At 39.9% G+C, this 15,419-nt stretch overlaps 1 protein-coding gene across 1 annotated transcript in view; it reads right to left on the reverse strand.

The window, feature by feature from the left end:
* The window catches only part of RPS6KA3 (ribosomal protein S6 kinase A3), a 78,347-nt gene extending 65,452 nt beyond the window's left edge, over nucleotides 1-12,895 (reverse strand). The window contains 2 exon segments of the mRNA XM_061999481.1: nucleotides 4-60; nucleotides 12,636-12,895. Coding sequence (XP_061855465.1) covers nucleotides 4-60; nucleotides 12,636-12,707 — 129 coding nt within the window. The 5' untranslated portion in view covers nucleotides 12,708-12,895.
* Nucleotides 12,896-15,419: the final 2,524 nt, after the last annotated feature.

Raw genomic sequence — 15,419 nt, forward strand, 5'->3', positions numbered from 1 at the left:
CACAGTTTGTGGATTGATATCATCTTCTCCCATAGGTTCATCCACAATTTGTTGTCCATTCTGTAAGAAACAAACACAGCAAATTACTAGAAATGCAGAATCCAAGTACAGAAATAATTACATTGCAGATGTGCTTTTATAGTACACAACAGGATCAAGTGCTCTATTCTTCATATTCTATTAAAAAAAGTAATTGAAAGTAAACACAGAAGACTGCATATTGCTGGCATGTAATGCTGCCTGCTCTTTGCTCCTCATGTGTTATCAAAGTGTATGAAGTTTTAATAAGAGATATAAAAAACAATCTGGCAATTGAAGCCTTACTACTACATAGCTAGACATTATTTTCAACTTCTGCAAACGTGTTAAATCTGATGAAGTCTAAACAGCAAAAAGCCACAACAGAGAACAGATAAACAGGTTCTTTCTAAGAGGAAAACCTTATGCGGAAGGTCAGTCCTTATTCTATCATGATTATTTCAAAAGCATTTAGAATTACAATATAGCCTTATAAAAACTATGAATGCAATGCTAATTTTATTAGTAAGCATTTTTTACATTCTGTACTTTAGTTCTAAGGAATTAAATTACATTTATTTGTTCATTGTTTTCCTAGAGAACACAAAACTTAATTAATCTATTTTTTGAGAATCTAATTTTCTGAAAATAAAAAGTTAGAGACATGTATGGACTGATATTTTCTAGATGTTAGAAAGTTAATAAAAGCCACTCAAAGAGTGAGGGATCCTAGCTTCATTTTACACCTTCCTTCCCACAATTCAGGTCTCCAGCAGCATTTTTCTGTAACAGCTTCTGCAATAGAATTTCCCAGCTTGCACATGACTGGAGGAGGATCTTTTATATGAAGTGTCAGATTAAATCCTAACTATTCATGAATTATAAAATTTTCAAATATTACAAACACACTGAATGTTCCAGCTCAGATGATTACCAGCTCTCTATCAAGTTTTGTCCTGAGCATTTTTTTTTTCATAAAAGATGCAGCTAGATAAAGCTAGATTATGTCAATTATGGATTACTCAAATATGACACAGGTTTTTTGAGCGTGGTTTTTGTTGGTTTTGTTTGTTTGTTTTTTAAAAAAAACTTTTGAAGTAGGAAGGAGAAGAACATTGGGCTTCTGATTATCTCTCCAGTGCAGAGTTCTGGAACATGGTAGGACTACAATCTTCTTGTAACAACTGGCTTCAGGAAGATACTAGAGACTTCTCATACGATACCAGTCTTCTCTAGAAGTCATCTTTCCACGACAGATGACCAGTGTGAAACCTGCTTCACATAGTATAGATTACTACAGAAGTGAATATAATCTTTGCAAGATGTTTCAGTTAAGAACAGTCAGTTCAACCTTCGAGTTGTACAGCTAAGGGTAATTTGCTGAGGTGATGTCCCCAAAAGCCTAAACTGCCCTGACTGTAGCAGCTTTTACTTATAGTGTACAAACAGTGGATACTGTATTATGATTCCTTAGGGTATATAAAAAGTTGAAATTACCAAATAGGTGGCCATAAAAATACCAGTTTAGTTAAGTAACAGAAATTAGTGTTTTATTAAAGCCTATTTATTAAGTAGTATATTGTGTACACATATTATCATCAAGGCCATAAGTCACTCTCCCTTTTCTCAGATCTGTAGCATATGTTTCAATGAAATTAATATTTGTATTTTAGCTGTACATCTTTATATTCTGTCCATAGCTTCCAAAGTATCTTGTCAAAAGGAAAAAATGAGAAGAAGAACAGTAGAACAAGACAGACAATTGACTCTAGCTGGAAAGGAGGAATCTATAATGTCATAACAACTAATGACAGCTAAACTCTGGGACTTAAATAGTGCAATTTGTGTATCAAAGCTGTGTGCTCTAAACTGACTCCACATGCAGATTTTCAAAAACAGTAATTCCTGCTACAACAATTATTACAATGAATAACAATGTACATTAACTGCAGGTTAAATAGGAATTTACTACACCGTAAGCTTAAAGATTTCACATTTACTATTTTAAGGCAATGGAAACATAGTTTAAAGTGGAAAATGCTATCAGAAACTTGAGACAAATCTTTCTTTGAAGACTGAGATCAACCTCAGTTCTTAAAAAGGCTCTAATCTTTAACCTCATTGCCTTTTCAGCATTTTATCAGTCTACCAGAAAAAAAAAACCAAACAAAAAAACCCAACAAAAAAACCCCCAAACTTCTGTAACACCAATTAACTGTTTTGTACAATCTGTTTTTCCTGCTTAATCTTACATTGCTTTCAATTACTTTTCAGTTGAATTCAAGCAGTATATTGCACACACTTACTGGTACTAGGAATAAATTCAAGAAATCAGCATGTATGCCATGCAGTCATGTCTAAGCCACATCACCGGATAAGCAAGATCTTCTTATATAGGTCTACCTAAGCAATGATTATGCTAAAGGAATCACTATATGGTAGAACCAGTTTTCCCTCAGAACAGACTGAGCCATGTAAGGTAAAGAAGAATACGTATATATGATTTATGGTTTACTAGGACATGACACTATTAAATGGAAAGCAGCTGTGTATTCAGAAAATCTATAAAGCACACTGCCTTTCTCACAAGTTAAAACGTGGAGCCAAAAGGCTCCTATCAAAAGTCACAATAACTGAAACAACTGTGGAGCGAGGTCAGCAGCATGTTTAAGAGGCGAGCAAATGAAATAGGTTTTGTTTTGCTGGGCGTAGATTCCCTCTAGTATTTAACTAGAGCCAAGGGCATGTCTCAATTACATAACAGATTGGGACTAGATATAATAGTCTGACGAATACAGAATAACAGAAGGTTGAATATACCTTTCACATGTACAGATTGGTCTAATTCAAAGGACAGAGACTGATTATTCTTCAGCAGCGCTTCTCTAATAGTGGACACTAAGCAAGCAGAATGGACCAAAGGTCTGGTTACTTACAGTACTCTGGCTCCCAAAGTATTTCAGATGATAGCACAAGACAATGACATGAAAATAAAAAAATCACAGAAAAAGGTCCACAGAAAGTTTCTACTTACACCTAGACACATCAGTAATCAATTTATGCCATGAAAGCAGGGTGCACATCCCTTATGTGTAACCTACAAAAAATTCTTCCAATCCACTCAAATTCCATTTCCTATTCTATTTTCCAGTGGAAGCAGTCATCTTAAGTTAGCTACAAATTTTTCTCCCAAAATCTTTTAACCCTGTTGCCATGTTTTAAGAAATTGTCAGAAGTTAATACTTAGAGTTGGGTTCCAGCAGTTTTCCTGAACACACACACACACAGGAACACAAGAGATTCTACAGGTGCCCTAGCTAAGCATAAAACAGACAAACATCAGAGAATCTGCCTCAGGCAGCTGGTAGATGAATGTTCCCCACATGAACAGACAGAACCCTTGAGACAGGACTATCAGTCACAAACCATGAAATCACTCATTAATATTTCTAGCAATCAAAAACTACAGGCTTAAATCCATTTCACTGTTAGAATATAATCAAGTACTTGATTTTCCTGGTAAAAAGATGGTTTAAAGAAGGCTTCTTTTCTTTATATTCAGATTATTTCACTTCTTAACCAGTAATGCACACCCATAAACAACCACACTAGAAGGGACCAAGAGGTAGCAAGTATTTGTGTACATTAGGGTATCAGTATTGAGAAAATATAATACTACTAAATGCTTTGTTAGAAAGAAGTACACCAAGAAATGTAGCTCATATCCCACGCACAATTAATTGCCTTCATGAAGGAAGGAATATCCTGCACTCTACTCACTACTTTTAAAAAAAATTATGGTTCAAATATTTACTGCAAGAGATGTACTGGCAAAATTGAAGTCTGGCAAAATTGTACTATCTTGGGTACCTGCACAATAACATTAGCACTGGACCTACATGAGCAATCTGATATGTAAAACACATCATCTAGCACAAATAACAGTAATTTGAACTTTCCAATTTGGTGCAGAATATTTTATTTTTAAAAGAATGTCAGGTACCCACCATTCCCACCACACTTTTTTAATAGCTATATAAACCATATTAATTGAAATATTAAGAGGACAAATCATCATGTAGGATTCCTGCAGTGCTCTCTTTTCCTACTTTTCCTGTTAATTTCATCAATAGTATTACAGTTGTTATACACTTGAAGCTTTTACATTTAGTTTAGACTCTCTATACCCACATTCTGTTTGAAAACCAAAGTTCTGCTAATTTGGACCTATCTTGCTGAACATTATATTCTTCCCTACAGTTTAATAGAATTTTTTTCTGAAGGACATGTTTGTCCCCAAAGTTTCCTTGATATTAGATACCACCAAATATCTTTTTCCACCCCCAAAACATCCCTGCTTTGTGTTTAGACTATTGCTAAACTATTTTGAGATACTGAAGTAGCCTCTCCACCAAAAATTTTTACTTTTTTATCCAACTATGTTTGCCAACTATTTTAAAACCCTGGATGAAATTGATACCAGTTACAGTTTTTGGTACAATTTTTCTGTCATTACCCTCAATATTTCCTAATGATCAATACTGGCCTTGACCATAGTTATTAACTAGTCTTTACACTCTTAACAGACTTCAGTATATTAAATAATGAATTTTCTGTGTAATTAGTGCTTTTTAGCAGAACCATAGCCCTGAATTAAGACAGCATAAAGCAAGTGTTATATTCTTAGATTTAACAACTGGACAAATCAAGAATTAGAAACTGTGTAACAGTGCAAGATGTTGAGTATACAATCAGACAGACAAGATGTCTGAATTACATAATTTAAAAGTCATTATCTGGAAATTTTAATATGCCAATGAGTAACATAGGCAATGATTTAACTATGCTTTGGAGTTGTAATTTAAATAAATTACCTGGAAAAGTATGAAGTTTCTCCCAGGTAATTAATAGTTTTTAGCTACTGAAACTTAGAGCATTTAAACAACTTTTAAACACAGTTATAGGACTTAACATAAACTTACGCCCTCCTCCTTTAAACATTCTGAAATAAAGTTTAAGATACCAAAAATAAATATTTGAAATCACATATGATTTTTTTGTATTATTTAGTCATTAAAACACAGTCCACATACATATCTCAGCATTTACACTGGTGTTTTCAAGGAACTCTCAACTGACAGATAAAGCTCAAGAGCTGTTCAATCCTTAAATTGAGTAAAGCTGTATCAATGGTTCTGGTTTGTTTCAAAGGAGCACATAATACAGTATTCCCACTGAAATATTCATAACAAGTTTGCTGTTAGCAACACAAGGCACTGCGTGGAACTACATTCAGTAAAAGCCTTTCGATCTGTACATGCTCTAACTTGTTATTCTAAGTAGCCACGAGCTACCCTGAGAAAAAAAATTTGTATGTCTGTAGAAAAATAGCTGAAAATAGACTGAGAGGATCTTAAGAGGTCATCCAATACATCTCAGTGCACCAAGGCATGATCAGTTATTCCTACACTGTCCCTCACAAGATGTTTATATCTCCCCCTTTTAGTAATGAGAGTTCTCACAACCTATTCCAGTGCTTAACTAAAATACAAGGCTTTAATAGGATCTCAAATAATGACATGTGCCCTGACTCCTGAGCTGTGAAGCCAAAGCACTCACCTGATACCTGACCTGATTAAAACTACTTATATGTAAGCAAAGTGAGCTATCATCATAGACTGTTCTCTCATAGTATATAATCAACACATTTTGCATATACTATGTTAAAAATACAAGTATTAAAAACTCATTTTTAAAAAAGAGTTTATAAACCAAAATTACTGCCAGTATTTCTTTTACATAAAACTTTGTTACTTTTACATAAAACTAAATTCCATCAATTCCACATAAGTAATTCTAAACTTTATTGACTAAAGTAACTGACTTCTTCCATTGCTGAGTACTAAAACAAACAGAAGGATATAGAAACTTACCTCCCCGTAGACAACCAACCTGAAATATAAGCTGTTAACACACAGATCATCTAGGTACAAAGGCAAACTTCCTTAACTTAGGATACTTGGGCCGCTAAAACTATGTGATTTCGTAAACCCTATCTACTTTACACTATCACCTTCTTCTTATCTAGCATGACTCAACAGTATAGTTTTACTACTCAGAGAAGCAGTCCCCTTTCCTTGGCACTGGCATTTGTCCAGCCCTGTGCCATGTCAGGTTAGAAACGGAAACTAAAAAAAAAGTTTGCAGCTCTCAGGGAGTTTAATTCTCTGAATTAACTCAGTTTGAAATCAGACAAGTGCCATGGCATTATCTAAGATGCTGGATATGTGGTGTTATAAAATCTTTGTCCAGGCCAACCACCTTCTGTAGCTGTAAGAAGCTCAAAACCGTGTATGTTCATTTATTCAAGGAAAACAAAACAAAAACAAACAAACAAAAAAAAGAGACAAGGAAGTCATTTAATTCCCTACCCATATGGGTGGTAAATTATTACACACAACACATAATTCAGCAGGATTAGTAAAAACCCAAAACCAAAACAACCCCCCCAACCACTCCAAACCACACCACCTGTTTATTCTCTGTTCATCTGCTCCAAAGAGGAAGAATAAATATACATGTAGAAATCACTTACTTAAATATAACCAACCATTGCAGTATGTATGAAAAACTCCTTCTCTGCTCACATACATTACTCCGAGAACAACTCAGTGCCTGATCATATATAAATCTTATTACCAAGACTGTATTTGCACAAGAAGGTAGGTACATTTCACCTTCATTGCCTCTACAGCCACAGGCCTGTCGAAGTGCCATGTGCCTGCCTGGGCTCTCTCCCAAACAGACCAGGGCACACACAAATCAGTGTGTGCCAGTTTCTTCCTCTATCAGCAAGGCTGCCTGCTGAAATTGCTTACAATGCAGACACAGGTTTTCAGATATGAGCTGGTTTCTCACAATTTCTTTGTGTGATAAATGACAAGAGTTGAAATTTAATAGTGAAGTCAACTAAAGCATTACTTGTGTATACTCATTTTTTCACTTAGTTGTTTTAATAAATTCTACTAAGAAGACAGACTGAGCTATGGAGCAACTTCACCGTTACCTAAAATTCAGGACTTCCAAGGTGACTGTAAAACAAATGTCAACTGTCAGAAAAACAGGAGAAAAAATACTCCCCATTAAGTAAGAAAAAAAAAGTTTAACATGCAAATCTTCAGTTCTAATAGAAACTAATTTTGACAATCATGCTACGTAAGGAATAATACAAATATTATTGATCATGGTCTGATTACATCCTGAAACTACCACCTTTAAAACCTGCAGAACAAAAAAGACTTTCTCTCAAAGCTATGTTTTTCTGGACATTTAAAGTCACAATAAAATACCATTTCTTCATATCTTCTGTATATACTTCAGCATGTTCTGATAAATTAATGCTTGAAATTAAAAGCTAAAAGAAAAGCTAATTAATTAATAAAAAATAAATGGAACCTTAGAAATCATCTTAGAAAACAGATCTAGACAATAATAATGTATTTAGAAGACACGTGCTACTTTACAAAACCAAATTGCTTCACTCGAAAATGAAATATTAAAAAAAGACAACATGTTTCCTCCAAAAAGAGTTAAGTAGAGTATTAAGCATACCACAGGAGTTCCTTGCATCAAAGGGAACATATGGTAACTGTTACTGCAAAGAATGATCTACCAGTCACTTTGTGGTTTAGCCACTGGAGTAGGTCCCTGAAAATCAGAGTTCATCTCCCAGCTCCAGAACAGACCCCATGGATGATGCTAGATGGAGTCACTGAACTGTTGAGCCTCATTTTCCCATCTGTTACACAGGATTTCCCTCCCCCTCAATTTACAATGAGTGAGGCATTTAATCTTATTTCAGGGAATAAGGAGAGAATAAGTAGCAAGGTATCATGCATGCAAGCATATAGCACAATACATGCAGTAAGTAACCATTTCAATTCATTTAAACTTAAAAATCCCCTGAAGCGATACTAACCTATCCAGTCTTCCTGATTAAATTACTCATCTCTTGGAAGTCACTAAGATTGAAAAAACAATTACAGAGTTTTACCCTTGCCTGAAAAAATGCTTAAAAGTTGCATTTGAATTACATTTGAAAAAATCCTCCAAAAACAAAACACTCCCCCCAACAACCACAACCCAAACCCAGTATCTCAAATGCATTCCTAAGGTTGCTATATCTGCCAGCTGTCAAGTTCAACTCATAAACCTAACATTTTTCATTTGCAGAAATAATTAGACACCCACCTTGGTCAATATATCATTGTGAATCTAAGTTGCATATTTCAAATGACAGCAATTACAGCTAGTGTGACAGATCACAATAAATGCAAAGACAACACACATGCCTTTAAACATGGCACTCTGCTTACATCAACAACTGTGGTGATTACAGATACTATAATGAACAAAACAAATTAAGAATTGCTAATGTTACAAGAAAACTTAATAGAATGAAAAATGAAACCCAACACCTTTTGTAACGAAACTAAGAGCTGCAGAGTGCACACAATACTGCATGAAGGCACTGAATTTGGCAGGGTAAAGCAGCTGGCCCCTCCTACACTAGCCAGCTGAGAGCAGGACATCAGTACTGTATCAGGTAGTAAAACTGTTTTAACTGCAAAAACCAGAGTGAGTAATGTCGCATCACTAAGGATCTTAAAAAGCTGAAGAAAAAAATGCCACACACTGAAGATCTTTCATGCAGGTGATATGTTTCTCAAGACAGTATTTACATATATATAACATCTGTTATCTGTTTCTCTATCACAATAGTTTGTGGAGCACAGTGTATAATTCTCATCTAAATATAGTAGTAAATTGCGAATTACAACTTTTAACCCAATGTAAGAAAATGCTACTCCACAAGTCAGTGAAAAACTCAGACTTTAGAATGCAGCTGACTGACAGTAGGTCTGTAGAAGCAGTAGCCAAATGCTGCAGAGAATTGTGCCTACAAATGAGAGACGTGGATAGTCTTCCAAATCCACTTTGGCTTTGAATTGTTTACTTCTCTTGGCCACATAATAACAACTTTATAGCCTTTGTTCCCGTGGAACTTAAGTACAGCCCTGATTACACAGATGAGTACAGAACGTAAGGAGACAACCACAACCACATAGCTCCAGGGGAGCCAAACATCTGATAAATTTCCAATTCCAGGCCAGGAGTATAGATTGACATAATGTCACCTTGACATCAGAATGGAATTACAAAGCAAAAAATATATCGGCTTATATGTAGTATCATCATTACTGTTAAATGCTAGCACCCCTTGTATCATGCAAAGTTCAAATAATTCTGGACATGGAAGATAAAACAAGGAATTCTGCAAAAGGGGATTCATATCATCTATTTAGACACCTAAACAGGTATAGATCCTGTCAAGAGCAGTATTAAAAAAACAAGCACTTTCTCCACAGCCGCTTTAGAACGCCTAAATTAAAACTCCTAAAGATAGATGCCACAAATGCTTCCTGGAAAGTCTAGCAAAAGGCATTTGCTTATGATGGCCAGCTCTTTCAATGTACTTGTTTCCAAAATTTGGCTGCCATAACTGTATTCATTCCCCTCCAATTGTCATTAATATACATAGGTGAGAGTACAGATCTAAGGATCAAGCTAGTTATACAGGCATTCAAATACAAATTCAGATCATCAATATTTGATTTGCTTGAAAGCATACTCGAAATATTCTCACCACAAAAAAAACCCCGTGCTTGTTTTAAATCTTGAGTAGACTCTGAGTCAACAAAAGACAGCATCATTGCACAGGCTTTAAAGTTGCTGTGATTTAAAACATGAAACTTCAAACCCCAAAAATATACTATACAGACAAAACAGCATAAAGACTTTATACATTGAAAAAGCTGCCAGAGATGCAGGGTGGACCACTGGCCTATTGGTACATGTTGAAACAGAAGCCCTGCAATTGATCTCAGAAAACTATAAATCCATATTTTACCTTAAAAAAAATATTGTTTGCATTATTTCCTAAGAAGGATCGTGTTATACTTATCTGCTGCTCTGCACACCTACATTACAGCAGCTGTTTATGGTTAGCTATATTACCTTTTAAACTATACTGCCTTTCAAAGCAATGTTTGTTTAAAGGTATTTTATTCCTATTAATAAATTTGCTCACACATCACAGCAAATCATCTCCTCGGTGGTAACACTAGAAACAAATACAGTACTGTAACGGGAAACAAAAAAACGCTAATCAAATTAAAAACTCAATGAGTTGTTGAGACAAGAAAAGTGAGATGAGTTTTAAAGCTCAATAATTTTTAATTCTGTGTGGACAACATGGTGTTACAAGAACTGTGTCAGCATATATGAGAGGTAAGCAGACACTCTACCTCACTCAGTATTGCTATCAAACCATGACTAAAATCACATGTGAAACATATTTTTGCCCAAGGACACTCTTACAGGATAGGGTCTGTAATTAGGATATTGTTATGCTACAGATAAACAACTCATGCAAATTGAAAATTTAAGTTATGTATTCAGGTCATCTGTCTATATATTTAACTTAAACCTATTTTCACCAAAACCATATTTTCTGAAAGACTCATTTCAGGTAAGCAACCTTTCTAAGTCTACATTTTTTTATTCTGAGGGTCCATTGCTAATCTTTTACTGCTGTGATCTGGTCTCTTCAAGAAGTGAGTGTTCATTCTAGACTAGGGCCTTAAGAGTGCAAACCTGTCAGTTCATTGTTGTTTCATATTTTATTAGTGATCCTAGAAGATTTGGTGGTGATAAACTGATGAGGACTCATGTCAGTGTAAAACTATTTTTTTTAGGAAGAGGTATAATACACTTGTTTCAAGAAATTTATGACAGCAATTTAAAACCAAATAATCTCTGAAATACAAACACTTCAAATCATTATACTTTGTTACTTGTTTTCGTGTATCTGGCATGACTAACAAGCTGTTTCGATACCCTTCCAGCATAGATAACATTATTGAAATTACACAGACTACATGCAGTGAGCATGGAAGACTAAAGGAACAATTAAGATCTTTTCTCTAAATCATTAGCCTAAGTGGTCTTGCAGAAACATCTCCCCTACCACCTTCTCCCCTGCCTCCAAGCGTCAAGCTACTATTGTAGTTACTCCTCATTTAAAAAAAAAAAAATCACCTAAGATTACCACTTCAGAAGTCAGTGAATAACTGGCAAGAATTTAAAAGTAACTACAGTAACTGGCAAGAATTTAAAAGACAGATATGCCTGTCTGATCAGAACTGCAGATTCTTCCAACTCCCCGAGATGCAGTCACTTGAAGCAAAAGGAAGGCAAGACAAACATCAAAAAGACAAATACTTCCAATACTGCAGAAACTTTACATTGGTTTCTCTCTTTGATCTGCTCACTCAGGAGTAAGTCCTAACCTTGAGACTAATTGTTGTGAGCTGGCCTGAGTCCATACTGTTCAAGATCACATCACTTGAAGCAGCCTGGCTGCATATCAGCTGGAGCACATTCAGGTAGAAGCTGCAACTGTCAGATGAAGCTATTTCTTTTCCGATAGGAGTTTGGTTGCAAATTAGCACATGCATTGTGGAGAACCCTGAAGCAAGCACAACTGACTGTGTAGGTGTACTGTTTACATAAAACCAAACCAACACTGTAGTAGACTGTAGAAAAAAAAAAGAAAAAAACAAAGAAAAATACTGAAGACATCTATGGCCTCGGACGCAAACAATCTATTCCCCAGTCGCTCTCATTATCTCAGTCTAGGAAAGCTGACACGCGTCCCGCCTAGTGAGGACAGGAGTACAACACGAACTCCTTGCTACCAACAGCAGGAAACCACACCGCGCCGCATCTCAGGGATGTTCCCATAAATGCCGCCAAACACAAAGCTTCGCCCATGCGAAACGTCCCCGCGGTTTCCCAAACGCTTGCGAAACTGCAGAGACAACACCATCCTGCTTAGATAAGGGGGCAGCGGCACCCGGGTGGGGACGGCCCTTGACCACCGCAGGGGAAACAGCGGCAGGGCGAAGGAACCGGCCAAGTAGAGGGCAGGCCCTGGTCCTCCTGCTCACCCCCCTCCGGCTGTCCTCCCGGACAGCGCTGGCGGAGGCGGCGGGGCCGCCCCGGGAAGGGAAACTCGCCGTGACAGTAACCAGACACCGCACTGGAACAAAAGCGCCCGAGTCGGCCGCCGCCACGGCGAAGCAGGTTACTCCCTCCCGGCGAGCGAGGGCGGAAGAGGAGGGAGGGAGGGAACCGGGAGCAGCCCGGTCCCGTGAAACACGCCCCGAGCCCCGGCGCGGGAGAGTCCCGGCTGGTCCCGGCCGTGAGTCAGTGCCTCAGAGAGGAAGCGGCGCGCAGGGGCAGGCCGGACGGCAGGCGTCGACGCTCACCCCCCGCTGCCCTTCCGCGGCCTCAGCGTCCCGCAACGCCCCGTCCTCCCCGAGCCGGGCCACTGTCCTCCGGCCTCCTCCCGGTCCCCCGCCCACAGTTGCGGCGCTGTCCGCCCCGAGCCGCCCGCGAGGAGAAACTCTTGAGCGGCGGCAGTGGAAGTCTGGATCCAGACCCGTCCTCTCCTCACAACTTTCCCCATAACACCGTCCTCGCCCACCCCGTACCTCACTGCTGCTCTCGGCTGTGTTCTCCACAGCCATCTTCTGCCAAGGGTCCGCCAGCTGCGCCAGGGGCATCTTCCCAGCCCGGCTCCCGCAGCCTCCGCGCTCCGCTTTCCGGCAAGGCGGGGGCGGCGAGGCAGCCGACGAGCCCTCCGGAGACCACGGGATCCCCCAACTGCCTCTAACACCGGCTCCTGCGGCGACTGCTGCCCGCTGCCGCCGTCCGTCCGTCTCTTCCCCCGCCCCCTCCCCACTACCAGGCGGAGCCGCGCTTCCGCCCTCCCCCCGGCCTGCCGCTCGAGGTCCGGCTTCCGCTCACAACATGGCGCCTGGGCCTTACCTGCGTCGCCCATGGCGCCTGCGCGCCCCATCGCCGGGTGCGGCCGCCGCCCCTCTGGCGCTAGCTAACCTGAGGTGCCGGCACGGGCAGTGCCGCGTCGCGCAGCGAGGCAGGATGGGGGAGCCCGTTGAACCGAACCGAACCGAACCGAACCGAACCGGGCTAGACTGATCCGAGCCGAGCTGAGGGGGATAGGGGCAGGGTCTGCGCCCGGCTCAGCGGGAAGGTGATGGCTGTGCACGGCGGAGCCGAGCCAAGCATCGGGTGGGAGGCCAGAGCGCAGCGCTGCTGGAGGCCCAGACAGGACCGGATCAGTCACGGGCGCGGTCGCCTCGCCGCTCCTGGCCGGCCGGTGGGCGAGCGAGGGAAGCGCTTGGTGACCGCCGGCGGCAGGGCCGGGGCTCCTGTTCGTAGACTTCACCGCTGCCCGACGTCGGTGGGTTTTGCCCAGCGTTGTGCGATCAGGCCCGCTGGGTTGTAGGGCGGCAGCGGCCGAGGCACAGTTCTTTAAACGATGCGCCCGTGAGGGGTTTCACTCGCAGCACCGCAGCTGCGAAGTTCAGTCGGGGCAGCCCGGACGGACAGGACTGTTACAGAGGTGTTAGGAAGGCCGGCCAGGGCGCGGGGTAGCCACTGCTCGGGCAGGTGAGCTGGAGGAAGTGGGAGAGGCGAAAAGTTTGTTTGCATAAACAGAAGAGCGGATGGAGAAGTTGGGAGGAGAGCCAAGATGGGGAGGGAGATGTAGCGTTGTGCAGCGTATCATTAGGCAAAGAGGGAAAGGAATTAAGATGCAGGAATTTGGTTTTATAGCAGTACCATTTAAGTAGTGGTTGGACTGCATGAGCAAGAGTTGCCTTGAAGCAGGAAAGTCATACTTCTGCAGACCAAGAGACATAAAGTTGTCGATAAAACTATGCAGATTCTGAAAACAGCCCTTACTTTACTTCTTATCCTTAGTTGTTAGCCAGTACACAAACAACTGTCATAAATATTTACCAAGGTCCATGAATGTATGTGGTCTTACAGGGTTCTCTTAAAATGTTAAGCACCGTAATAAACACCAACCCTTTTGCAACATCAGATGGCTTGGCTGATGCAGAAGAATCCTTGAAACGTTAGACTGGCAGCTGAAGATGGGTGCTGGTGACAGACTTCTGGCTGTTGAAGCCAAATGTTTCAGAACTGTGTTTGAGAAAGACACTTCAACAGCCTCCACTGTCCTGAAGCATTTCTAGATATTGACAGGTCATGTGCTTTGTTCCATCCTCTGTAAAAGTTAACATTCTTTAAATATTTGGAGGTTTTTTTGAGGGTGGGAAGAATGACAAGAGTGCTAGTAGTTAAAAATGTGTGTGTATGAGTGCATGCATACACACACTACTGTGATGAACATGAGCTTGTTTTGTTGCTGCTAGGTAGTGGTTTTGATCCCTGCTTATATTCATGTAAGCAGAAATACTTACCTAAAAAGAGATACAAAGGAGTGGACAGGCAGTTGCTCACAATGAATCAGACTTTAGCTGGTACTACATAGACTTCCATATCTGGAGTAAAAGGTCATAGCTGAATGATCATTTGAAGCCATCACCACTGCCAGGAGAAGCAGCTGTGCACTGCCCATGCACACTGCTGTTCAGTCTCACCCTTGCATCATCCTCTCTTTTGAAGTGGTGCAGTTGCTTATACTGCCACATGGTAAGTTAGACTAGGGAACAGATCTATGTCAAAACTAACCCTACCCTTTTTACCTTCTGTTATCCTCAAGAAAGCCTTCACTAACTAACCCAATCAAAGCTTGAGTTAAAAGACTGAAGAGAGGTTGTCACTGTTTCTCTCAAAACCAGGCAATTTGCAAAACTCTGGCAATTTATTGATAGGAAGTTCAGAACAAGGTAATAGATAATTCAGTAGTGCTTGGCAGGCTTTATGCTTAATAGCGAGAAATGATTTTTTTGTAGTCTGATCAGTACCAGGTCACATCAGTCTCAAACTGGCTGCTGCAATGTTGAATAGAGAACTCATATTGACAGCAATAATAATGTAGTTGACACATAAACCAGGATTTTTAAAGAAATGCTTGAGTTCAATTTCTGTTCCCTCACAGGGATAACTTGCTTTACATTATGAAAGGTCACACATTTGTGCCTGTGTCAACTACACAGGTAGGTACATCCATCTGAGATGTATTGTTAGGGAGAAGAACCTGAGCAGCTTAAAGGTGGCAACCATAACAGGAAAAAAAACTAAGCTTGCATTTAACACAGTTTAAGCAATCCCTCTTTATATGACATGACTTCTTCTAAATAAAAAATTCCATGATCTCTTTTCCTTTCAGAATTTTCTAGTCCTTTCCTGACATAGATACCTATTGGAAATTACTTGTTGGATTAAAAACTTTTTAGAAGGAGAGTGATTGTCACAGTTCATTTAATGTGTTTAAATGTTCT

Source organism: Colius striatus, chromosome 1 (genome assembly GCF_028858725.1).
Source record: "Colius striatus isolate bColStr4 chromosome 1, bColStr4.1.hap1, whole genome shotgun sequence".
Classification (NCBI taxonomy): Eukaryota; Metazoa; Chordata; class Aves; order Coliiformes; family Coliidae; genus Colius; species Colius striatus.